Consider the following 12,249-nt stretch of genomic DNA (forward strand, 5'->3'; position numbering starts at 1 on the left):
CTGGGGGGTGCAGGGGGGCGGCCGGAGTGACGGGGAGGAGGTGAAGAAAGGCAGGAAAGAAAGGTTGATACAGACACAGAGAACTGGACGTGTATGGGGGGGAAAACAGCCCGTATCATGGGGTGCCCCCACCAGCTGCCCAGCCCCCTCCCTGCCCTGTAGCAACAGGTCCACGCACCTAACCCCCCCCTCTACCCAGCCTTCATCCCTACTGCCTACCCCACATCCTCAACCTCTAGGGTGACCAGATGTCCCAATTAAATAGGGACAGTCCCGATTTTGGGGCCTTTTTCTTATATAGGCTCCTATTACCTCCCACCCCCATCCCGATTTTTCACACTTGCTGTCTGGTCACCCTATCAACCTCCCCCCAGGCCCCCGCAGGCTCAGGCGTGACGTTTGTCGGTCCCCTCGCCGCCCCGTCACTCACTTGGGTTTCTCCAGCGGGTCGGGCTCGTTGCGGGCCAGCCCCGCGGGGGATTTCTCCGCCTCCTCCGCTGTCAGCAGGTGCAGCTCAGCCTCCACCTTGCCCTGTGGGGAGCAGAGAGTCGCTCTGGGGCCCGGGACTGCCCTGGCTGAGAACTGCCCCAGGGCGGGGGATCATCCCGCAGCCTGGGATGGCGTCCTGGGGCCTACGGCTGGAAAGCTGCCAAATCCTCCCAGCGCACATCACCTGAGCTGGCGGGGGTGACCGTACCCCCCCCACCCTGAGGAACGGTCTCACCGCTCCCAGGATCTACCAGCGCCAGAGAACGGAGCCAGGGGTGTGCCCAGGGCCAGGCAGTGCGGGTCGGGCTCCCTCTGGTTCTCTCCGATCTCACTCAGCTCCACCTGGCTCTGCGCTTCCTGGCTACAGATGGGACCAGCAGCGTCTGAGCGGCTGCTCCGCCTGCACCTGCCACCCGGCTGGGCAGAGCACCCAGCCCCGAGAGCCGCATGGTCAGAGAAGGAGCCCAAAGTCTCCAGCCCTGTGGAGCCCAACCTCTGATGGGAATGAGTCACCCATCACTTCTGTCCTGCAGCCCCCCTGCTGGCCTGGTCCTGGGCCCCCCACGCCCAGCTCTGCCAGTGCCCTTCCTGGTGGTGACTGAGGCCGGGCCCACACTGCGGTGCTGCATTCAGCAGTGCCCCTCTCCCCGGCATCCTCACCGTGAGCTCCAGCTCGTCGTTCTCATTCTGGGCCACGAAGGGCCACCAGCCCTTCACCCTCTTCTGCTTGAAGACGGAGACCAGGGGCAGGTCGCCCTCGTTGGTCACCATGTCCATGCTGCACTGCTTCGTTGGCTTGGGGCCGCGCGGGAAGCGGTTCAGGTCCAGCTCGATCGCCCCTGCCAGGGAGAAACAACAGCAGCCGTCCCAGCGCGCTGGCACTGCCGCCGGGTGCACGGAGCTGCCGCTCCAGGGCCAACACCCTGAGCCTCATGGAAAGTGCCAGAGGAGCTTGAGCCAGCCGGTCCCTTGGACCTCTCATCCCCTGCTCTCACTCCTCTCTGAGCTCCTGGGGGTCTCCCCTGCCTTGATAGATCAGCATCTCCTCTGGTGGCTTCTTCTCCCTCCCTGACCACCAGGTTCTCACCTGGGGCCGCCCCCCCTTCTCTCTATCCTCTCGCCCTCTCCCGCCAGCCTTGCCTCCCCGGCCGTGGACAGCACCCAGAGTGGATCCCCAGATGCCAACCTGGTGCTGCACGGCTGGGTGGCTCTCCTTGCCCCACCGCAGCCTCGTGTCCAGGCTTGGCAGTGCGTCACCCCCTTGCCCCCTTCACCTACGCACCAAGGAAGTCGTCAGCAGAGAAGTGGTCGGCGTCCCAGACTTGCAGGGTGAGGCGAGCCGGGATCTTGTACTCGGTCTCGTCCCAGGAGAACATGGACTCTAAGTGGAGATGACGATCTTCTCCTCCGCCATCAGGTAGTCGAAGGGGAAGACGTAGCGCCAGTTGTCCTCGCCCGTGAGCGAGTGGTAGTGCACGTCCGTGTCCTGCTTGTCCTCTTGCTGGCCCTTCAGCCACCTGCAGGGACCAGACAGTCGGGCAGGGGGACGGGGCTGGTCACGGGGAGCAACGGGACAACCAGACACGCCCCCCCCTCCCCCGTGCCGAGACAGACCCTCAGCTGCAGCATGCGGCCCAGAGAGAAGTGTGTGTGTGTGTGTGTGTGGTCTGCCTGCTTGGCGCAGAGGGGCACCAGGGCGCTGTGGGCAGGGCGGGTTTGCAGAGTCATAGGGCCCAGGGGCCCAGTGTGATCATCTCATTTGACCTCCTGGCTAACTGCAGCGGCTCCTTTAGAAACATCCAACCGTGACTTAAAAATCGCCAGCGCTGGAGAATCCACCACGCGCCTCGGGCAAATGTTCCCATGGGTAATTACCCTCATGACTAAAACTGACGCCTGAGTTCCTGTCTGACTTTGCCTAGTTGTAGCTTGCAGCCATGGGCTCCTGTTAGCCCTTTCTCGGCTGGACTGAAGCGCCCATGATTAAATCTGTGCTCCCGGGTAGTGGCTGGGCTCACGTCACCCCGTAACCTTCGCTTAGTTAAGCTAAAGAGATCGAGCTCCTTGAGTCTGTTACGATCAGGCAGGTTCTCTAATCCTTTAATCATTCCCGTGGCTCTTCTCTGCCCCTCTCCAATGTATCAACATCCTCCTTGACCAGCGAATCCACCAGCACCGGACACAGGATTCCAGCCGTGGTTCCACTGGTGCCAAACACAGACACAAAATAACCTCTCGGCTCCTACTCCAGAGTCCCCAGTTATGCAGCCCGGGAGTGCGTTAGGGCTTTGGCCTCAGCATCTCAGCTGATTAGCCACCACGACCCCCAAAACTTTCTCAGCGACCCAACCGGCCCCTTCTTCCCTGCACCCATCAGCAGCCCTTGCAAAATCTGTACCCAGCCCCCACGCCCCTGCCCAATGCCACGTGTCCCCATTATCCCGGGGACCCCTCCCTGCAGACTAGTGGCGTGAAAGCCGAGCCCCGTGCAGAGGGCTCAGCGGGGAGGGGTCCATGCAGAGCGGTGGCCGGGGTGAGGGGCATTCCCCATTCAAAGATGGGAAAAGAAATCTACACACTAACTATTTGCCTGGCTTGAAGCTAACAGCAGCAACCCCTCGCCCCCGGGCCTGTGTGAGTGCGATGGAGAAGGACGGAGAACGCCCTGGGAAGCCCCATCCCAAGGCAATTCTAAGCTTGCACTGCCCTGATCTGCGGTGACACATGCTGCCCGCTCGGGGGGTCCCAGAGCCTGGTGGATCAGCTACACCCCAATTAAACAGCCCCGTAGCCTGAGCTCCACGTGCATGCCACGGGCCAGGCTGATCCCCCCGGATCCCCACGCTCTGGGTTTGGGTGGGGTGCTCCTAGGGGCAGCGAGGAACGCCAGCGACACTCGGGACAGGTTGAGCGGGCGCGTGTGTCCCTCTGCACGGCCCGCAGGGGAGGGGGGCCTCGTCCGTTACCCCCTGACATAGATGTCAGACATCTTCTCTCCTCTCATGAACGCATCATCCTCCAGCAGCACCTCGTCGGTGTCCCAGATCACCACCCGCAGCTCATAGCTCGGCGGCCGGCGGGGCGGGAACACAGGGACAGCCACACCGGGCGTGGAGCAGACACGGCAAAGGGGGTCGGGGGGGGGGAGACACACACAGAGGCAAAACGAAGAAGCAGAATGTCTGTTATTCAGCCCCACGGCCCCCACACCAAGCGCCAGCGGGATCCCGGAGCGAGGCGCCGGCGCCGCGCTGTACCTACCCTCTGACAAAAATGTCACTGGATTTCTCCCCAGTGAAGAAATCATCGTCCTCCAGGATTACCTCATCCGTGTTCCACACTATCACTCGAAGCTCATGTCTGGAAGGGAGACAAGGAGGTGAGGCGAGGCCCACGGGGAAAGCCGGGGCAGAACGGCACAGAGCCGGTGGGGCGCTGGGATCGGCTCCCCGGGACAGAACCCCTCTCCTGGGGGGAGCTATGGTGCTGGCTGTGACAATGCGGTTCTGGCAGAACCCAACTGAGAGTGCCAACTCAGGACAAATTGCTCAAATAGGGCAGTTACAGCCCAAGGCTGGGGTTTTTTCCACCTCTAAGGCAAACCAAACCAGCCAGACTAAGAGGACTTCAGTCTCACCCCACTGGCTAACTGCAAGTCTCACAAGCAATCTCCTTAGATACTCCAGTTTCCCAGTATTACCACCAGTACCACTCGTTATGGGGACAAATGGTTATGAAAACCAATACCCCAGTAAAAGAAAAAAGGTTCTCCTGATTCCAAAGGACCAAGCCCCAGACCCAGGTCAATATACAAATCAGATCTTACCCACAAATCACGCTGTTGCCAATCCTTTAGAATCTAAAATCTAAAGGTTTATTCATAAAAGGAAAAAGATAGAGATGAGAGTTAGAATTGGTTAAATGGAATCAATTACATACAGTAATGGCAAAGTTCTTGGTTCAGGTTTGCAGCAGCGATGGAATAAACTGCAGGTTCAAATCAAGTCTCTGGAATACATCCCCCGCTGGGATGGGTCCTCAGTCCTTTGTTCAACGCTTCAGCTTGTAGCAAAGTTCCTCCAGAGGTAAGAAGCAGGATTGAAGACCTGATGGAGATCAGGCATCAGCCTTAAATAGTCTTTTCCAGGTGTAAGAACACCTCTTTGTTCTTACTGTGGAAAATTACAGCAACATGGAGTCTGGAGTCACATGGGCCAGTCCCTGCATACTTTGCTGAGGTACAAGACGTATCTGCCTTCTCTCAATGGGTCCATTGTATAGCTGATGGTCCTTAATGGGCCATCAAGCAGGCTAGGCAGAGCTAATCTCAGCTTGTCTGGGATGTCACCCAGAAGCATAGCATAAGTTTGCCATACAGACAGTATAGAGCCAATATTCATAACTTCGACTACAAAACTGATACACACATATAGACAGCATAATCATAACCAGTAAACCATAACCTTGTCCTAGACACCCCATTTGACCCCCTTTATACAAGATTTGGGTGCCACTACAGGACCTTGGTTGCAACAATGATCTACATGGTTCCAGTTTATGACAATAAGACTACAAAACTGATACACACATATAGACAGCATAATCATAACCAGTAAACCATAACCTTGTCCTAGACACCCCATTTGACCCCCTTTATACAAGATTTGGGTGCCACTACAGGACCTTGGTTGCAACAATGATCTACATGGTTCCAGTTTATGTCAATAACGTCACACCCCCAACGCAAAATTGATGCAGGAAGGGATGACACAAACATCACTGACTGCATCCCAAGAGCTCCCCATCCTGGGTTCTGTCTCACTACAGCTAGTATTGGGTTAGAAGCCATACCAGTGTATAACAGAAATGGTTTATCAAAATCATGTTTAACCACATGATTGAACCTCTTTACAAACTCAAGGTAACACTTAGTTAGAACAATAGTGGATTGGATCTGCTCTGGCAGCATGGTTCCTGTATGTGTCATGTGATCTTGCCAAGAGCTAAAGAAAACTGCTACTTTATCCATACAAGCTCGGGCCAATGTTTGGAACCCAATTAACATTGAATACATGCAGATATTAATGTTCTTCATAGTCCAGGAATCTTGGCATTTAGCCATGAAAGCAATATGGTCGTGTGCCTCAGTCTTCCTTTTCATACAGCACATTAGGTCTGGAATGTCCTTTCCCCTGTGAAAAGTTCCCATATTGTTTATATGCATTGCCTGTGAAACCCCAGTGTAACAAGGCCTTTTAACATAACGTGTGTTTTCATGTATTCCTTTTAACATGTCCAAGGGATTCTCCAAAAGATTAGGCACATTGTATATTTTTACAGTTTGTGGCAATAGCAACACATTAATTACAAAATTTAGCAATAACAACAAGTTTATTGCAAGTGTCCATCTACAGTCATGTTTGTCATGCCACCCCTTTGGCTCAATACCATTGGAGTTTGGGCATTTTAGGGTTAACCTGTGGCTTCCCTTTGCAAAATTCAGTTTTCTCTTTCCTCCTTGTCCTGCAGGATCAAACCCTGATTTCTCTTGCTTAACAGAATTCACTGGCTGATGGGGTGGGCCCTCTTTGCTAACAGCTATTAGCCAGTCCTTCCTTTCCCAGCCAGTCAAGTAATTTGCACTACCCCAGACCAGAGCCAGTCCACCAGTTTTCATATTCGCAACCGCTATCATCTCCAAGGCTGGACTCTGTCTTAAAGAGATACCACACAAATCCAAAGAGTCTGCGGGTGAGAGTTTGCTTCCTCTCCCCCGCATCCTCAAGCATTTAGCCATAAAACTGCTCTGCTCTGACACATCAGTAACCAAATCTGTCCTCAAACCCTGAAGCACAAACTGCTCATTTAAAGAATCAGAAAGGAGACATTCCTGTTCCAACACCATTGTCTCCCCAACAAGTTGGCCCCACACAGCCACTTGGTTATAGGGATGCCTCAATTCCTTAACAACTTTTACTTCCTCTGAGACCTTCTCAAAGCTACCCACACTGGATCCTTTACAAGGAAAGTCAGAGGATCCCTTCACAACAGACACTTTTTGGCTGCTAGGAACTGAAACTTCCTTGATTAAATCACTCTCACACCCTTCAGTTGTAGGGAACTGCTTGCACCGAGTACCATGAGGATTCCTTTCCCCAGGAGCTTTTCTAAGCAGCAATTCACCCCTCACAGAAATTCTGCCCTTACCCTCTTCACCTAGGGCTTGCTCTAAAGGCACACTTTCCTGAGCAACAACAGACTCTGTCTGGGTCTTACTTACATTCAGGATCACCTTTGGCCCATCAGGCAGATCTCTACACAATCCCCTTTCAGGCGAACCCATAGACTTCCTAGATAAAAGGTTAGAAATACTTCCCTTCTCTTTGCCACACACAAGCTTAGGATTTTTTTCCTTTTTGCTACAAGTTGTTAAACTGTCCGTAGGTAACACAACCTGTGGGTTTCCTACCTAGGGAGCCCCCTCTCCTGTAGGCGCATTCGGGCAGGGCCCAGCCGAGGCCCCAGCACGCTGCTGAGTAACAGATTCATAACGAATAGTTTAGGGCTCCAGCAGGTGTGACCTGGGGTGGCTCCTTGCCATGGTTCCCTGCCAGGGATGCTGACCCACCCCAGCTGATGATAATACGCATCACGCCCTGGGCTGCGACGCCCCCGGGGCTGCAGCCTCGTCGCTGATGGACGGGGGCTCGCGGGGTTGTTAAAACGCTGGCCTGGCTCGAGCCGCAATCTCTGGCTCACGTGCAGGCCGGGCACATTCACCCCCACATGCGTGCACAGAGAGGGCGGGGGCTTTGCCGGGTGTTTCCCATCACTCCGGTCTGGGCCTGGCCACTAGTCGCGATCGGGAACAGACGGCAGGGCCCCGGCATCGGGCGGGCAGAAGGCGCTTTGGTGCTGGAAGCTGTTGAACACCTTCCCTGCCCCGGCCACGGCGAGAAGGGCCCAGCACCGGTTCCCGGCGTGCTGCTGAGCGCCGGCTCCTCCATCGCCCTCCCTGCCCAGCCTCTCTGTCCCCTCCCACGGCCGGATCACGCCCTGGTCCTGAGCTCTCCTGCGCCCTGGTAGACCCGGCCCAGTGCCAGTGGAAGGCGCCTCATTGATTTCACTGGGCTTCAGATCAGGCCCTTATCTCTGCGGCCACGGAAGCTCAAGGCCCTGCAGGCGCTAACTCCGCCTCGGTGCCTGGTTGGGGCCCTGTGCGCTGCCTCCCTGTGGGCAGCCGGCAGGAGCAGGAGACGGAGGACGTCACACCCCGACTCCCAGCCACCGCCCAAATCAAGGGGCCAGGAGCATGGGCTGGAGGGATCGCTCCTCGCGGGGCAGGGGAGGGCTCCATCCAGCCGAGGGTTTCCTACAGATCTCAGCCCAAACCAGCAGGCTGCTTAGGAGTGCTAAGGCAGGCCCGGAAACCTCCCGTTAGGGGCAGCATGAGGGGCGACCGATGTGGGGTGTGGGCTGGTCCCAGGCGACCACTCGGTTCGTTACCTCTTCGGCTTCCTGGGAGAGATGTCGATGGCAGGGCCAGGTGCCGGCATATCCATGGGGAACATGTCCACCCACATCTCCAGCCGGCCCTGCAACGTTGGGGAGACCGAGTTAGCACCCCCTGCTGTGTCCTCCCCTCCCTTTCCTGGGGTCCTTCCCCTCCCGCCTGGCAGCACCAGCCTGAAGGTGACAGTCGCACGGCGACAAGGCCGTGGCAGGCCGTGTTGGCAGAGAACGTTGCCAGCTCGGGGGCTCAGCTGCACCCCCAGCCCCCCACAGAGTGTCGCCTGCCCGGGGAGTAGATGAGAGGCAATAGACGGGGTACCGAGGGGACGTGGGTGCGGTGGGAAGTGTGGGGAGAGGTGTGGCCATGGAGCGGGGATGCAGGGTGGAGCTGGAGGGGAAACAAGCGCATGAGGGTAGAGAACAGGGTCCAGGCATGACAAAGGCAGCCACAGACCTACAGCTGTGGGCTTGGGGAGCCCAAGGGACCGGGGGCGTGGGGAGGTATGGAAAGGGGGAAGGGACCTAATCAGACAGGGCTGGGGCCTGGGAGGCAGAGATCATTGCTATTATTGCTCCCCAGGGGTGATTTTTTGTGGGAAGGGGCTTCCCCTGCAGGATTCTCCACCTGGGGGGATGGGATGGGGCCGGTCCATATGGCTTTGGATCTGCCTTGCACGTGGGAACCCATGAGGCTCAGCAGAGCTGGCGTTCCCGAGGGCCAGACGGGGGTGCTGCGGTCACCTCGCCATCCCCCGCAGCACCGAGCCGGTGACCCCGATGCCAGGCGGGCGGGCAGTACCTGTTCGATGCCAGGCTTGTCGGGATTCAGCAGCGGCCGCGTCTCCACGTGCTCCGGGACGAGTTTGCAGCCCACGCAGGGGATCTCCTCCCAGTGGCGCAGCACTGCCAGGGCCAGGTGCTCATCCGTCTGCTTCTTCTGACCTGTGTGCGCAGAGTGAGCACTGAGCCGGGCTGCGCTCCCCACTGCCAGCCCGAGGCAGGAGAACACCCACCCCCCGCTGGGCAGGGCCAAGGAGCATGGGCTGTCTCACCTCCATTGACTTCCGGGGGCTTTGGGTGAAACGTGCCCTGAAACCCCCCTGCCTCAGACACCTTTAGGGACATCTCCCGTTTTGTAAACCCAGGTCTGCGGCTCATTTCCAAACTCAGCCCTGAGAATCCACACTGCATGGTAAACCCGGGCTTACAATTGCTGGGTCTGGGTCTTCCAGTCGTGCTAATGTGTCCACGCTGCACAACATAGACCTTCTGACTCCGGTCCACAGCTAGTCCTGGGTCCCCACTGCACAATGGCAGGGGTTGGACCCGACTCACAGCAGGACCTGGGCTCTGACCCACCCCCTAGCAGGGTCCTAGGGCCCAAGCTCTGAGTGCTTGGTGTGTGGACGGAAGAGGGACTTGGTCTCAAACCTGAACCAGAGCCCGGGCTCCGTGTGCAGTGTAGACAGACCCTCTATGTCTGAAGGGACCACTTTGCTCATCCATGAGGTTCTAAAGGCCACGTTTGCCCTCACGGGTCTAGACTGAAAGCTGAGCCATGCCACCCCTTCCCCCATCTCTCCTCGGCCCCATTGCCCTAGGACGATCCTCACCTACCGCCCCTCCTTGAATCTAATGAGGCCTTTCCCTGCCCCCAGAGGGACAATGACTGATTCATGCCACCCCACCCCTGCCCGGCCCCTAGCCCCACTGTCCTGTATATGGCCTCCTGTGCTCCTCAGAGTGAGTGAGGGGGCTGGGAACCCGCAGCAGTGGAGATAGGGCATGGCAGAGAGGCCAGGCCAGAAGGTTCCCAGATGAGCCGGATCAGGACTCTGCCTCAGCGAGCATCTAGGCCGGCCCTACTCCACCCTCCCACCCCCGCAGCCACCCTCCCTGTTACCCTCAGAACCTGGAGTGTGAGTCCCAGTGTCTAGTTCACAGGGTTAAAGAGCAAGGGCTGGGCTCAGAGACCTGCGCTCTGATTCCTCCCTGAGCCCACGGGCCAGGCTGCAGCGGTACCTTTGCCCAGTGCGGTCGCCCCCCAGCCTTCTTCATGACGCTCTCGTAGGCCAGCCAATAGTCCAGCCGGGGCACGTCCTTCCCGTAGGGCCTGAGGGCACAGGGCAGAGTCAGTGGCTAGCAGCTGCCTCCGTCCCCCTTCCCAGGGGGTTTCTTTGGCATTAAGACCACAAAGGGGGCACATGACACAAACTCATTCACCTCTGACATGGACTGGTCACTGGGGGAGACAGAGCTACCCTCGCCTTCACAGAGGTTATGGATTTCCCCACTGGGGGATGCTCATGGGACCGACTGGAGTTTGAGTTCTGCAGCCAGCCCTACTCGGGCCAGCAGTGGGGTGTGACCCCGGCACTGTCGGCGCTAGAAGCAGCAGCCGCTGCCACGTGAGCTCAAGGACTAACCCCAGCTGGGTAGGGCCTGCGGTAGACTCTGCTCCAGCTCCGACTAGACGCGCTCTGTCTCCTAAGCCTGGGTTAAAACTGAGCCACGGGCACCTGGGGTGAATGTCAGGAAAAGCTTCTCGGGAGGGAGATGGTGGATCTCTGCTGTGCAGTGTCCCCCGGGAAAGGGCTGGAGACCCATCGCTTGGGACATTTAACATCAGACCGGACAGGGCCCTGGGGAACAGGCTGAGGAACATTTTGGGGTCTGTGTTTGTCCAGCACAACGGGGTCCTGGTCCATGACGGGGCCCCTAGACATCCCCACAATACGAACAATTAACAACAAGTAACAATAAGAATTCCCAGTGGGACAGGACCCGACAGCTCTTTTAATCTTGTGAAAGTTACTAGTGACCCCCCCCTTAACAGAGCAGCCTTTATGTCAACCAGGGCCATTAGGGGGAAGCAGACACTTCAAGTACACAGTAGCCTGAACTTTTCAACTGTCTTCCCTTCAAGGCCTTACGGTAGTTGGAGCTGGTCCCAAGCCGGTTTTCACTGACCAGATAGCAAAAGCACGGGTCTGACAACCACCAATCAAGTGTTAACACTGCAAGGACCTTTGTCTGAATGTGTATAAAGGATCTGTAAAATGTGTGTAAGACAGAGTTTTTGTACTAAGGTGCAAAGCTCTCCTTTCTTCTGCAGAATAAAGCAACTCTCCCTTATCCCTGTCTGGCTGTTATTGGCTCTCAGCTAGGTGGACCCGATATTTCGGTAACAATCTCATGTTCATGATCAAACCAACCAGCTGGGAATAAATAATCAACTCAGCCCTTAAAATCCCCATGAACCAGCCCGTATTGTAATCCCCATGTGACATGTGGGGAAACTGAGGCACGGGGCACGGACTTGACTGGCCCAAGGTCCCATAGCTGGGAACATAAGTCAGGACTCTCAAGACACTGGACAGTTTTTCTGCCCCCGTGCAGCAGGGGAAGAGAACTCTGGGGTCGCCGCCCACCAACTCCGAGCGGAGCACGAGCAGTGAGATCCGGATCGGCCGAGCCGTCGACGTCTGGTAACACCAGCTTCCAATGTGCAGGTTAACTCTGGCTTGTGCTGCAGCCCCCGGCCCTGCCAGAGCCAGAGCCCCATTCCTCCCGGCCCAGCCCCCGCTTTACCTGTACATGATGATGTTCATGTAGCAGCTGTCTCTCTGGAAACAGGGACTCAGCAAGATGTCGTCCCCCCGAGCAAAGCGCACCTCCACTGGGTAGTGTGCCACCACTTTGGGGTTGTTCTCCAGCACGGCCTTCAGCTCCAGCAGGGCCTCCTTCGTCTTCTCACTGCCCAGGTGCAAACCGCCCCCAGAGCGCATGTTAGCATTGGAGCCACCATCTCGCTGCTGGGCCTCAAACCGCCCTTCCCCACAGTGGGGCGAGCTCAGAGCCTGACCACATCTCCCCCTAGCGCTGGAAGGGCAGGGGCTGGGGGTCGAGATTGAGGGGCACCAGCAGAGCTGTGTGGGGGTGCCCAGGGCTGGGATAGCAGGGGGCTGAAGGTTGGGCTGAAGGGCATTGGCAGAGCTAAACCCATTGGCATTGGGGGGAGGGATAGCTCAGTGGTTTGAGCATTGGCCTGCTAAACCCAGGGTTGTGCATTCAATCCTTGAGGGGGCCATTTAGGGATCTGGGGCAAAATCAGTACTTGGTCCTGCTAGTGAAGGCAGGGGACTGGACTGGACTTGATGACCTTTCAAGGTCCCTTCCAGTTCTAGATGATAGAATAGAATAGCTGGGGGAGCAGGGCTGGAAGAGTCAGGGGGGGCTGTGGGTTTG

The 12,249-nt window shown here is 57.2% G+C and overlaps 1 protein-coding gene and 1 pseudogene across 1 annotated transcript; both read right to left on the minus strand.

Moving 5' to 3' along the window:
- Positions 1-426: 426 nt before the first annotated feature.
- On the minus strand, positions 427-9,126 carry LOC135977387 (otoferlin-like; annotated as a pseudogene).
- Positions 9,127-9,910: 784 nt separating this feature from the next.
- Positions 9,911-11,804, minus strand: LOC135977323 (L-gulonolactone oxidase-like). The gene is made up of 2 exons (XM_065577605.1): positions 11,593-11,804; positions 9,911-10,114 (listed from the first exon to the last, which is right to left on the minus strand). Exons 1-2 carry the CDS (start codon positions 11,787-11,789, stop codon positions 9,940-9,942), a joined length of 372 nt encoding a protein of 123 aa, XP_065433677.1. The 5' UTR covers positions 11,790-11,804; the 3' UTR covers positions 9,911-9,939.
- Between the last annotated feature and the right edge of the window lie 445 nt (positions 11,805-12,249).

This window comes from Chrysemys picta, chromosome 24 (genome assembly GCF_011386835.1).
Source record: "Chrysemys picta bellii isolate R12L10 chromosome 24, ASM1138683v2, whole genome shotgun sequence".
Classification (NCBI taxonomy): Eukaryota; Metazoa; Chordata; order Testudines; family Emydidae; genus Chrysemys; species Chrysemys picta.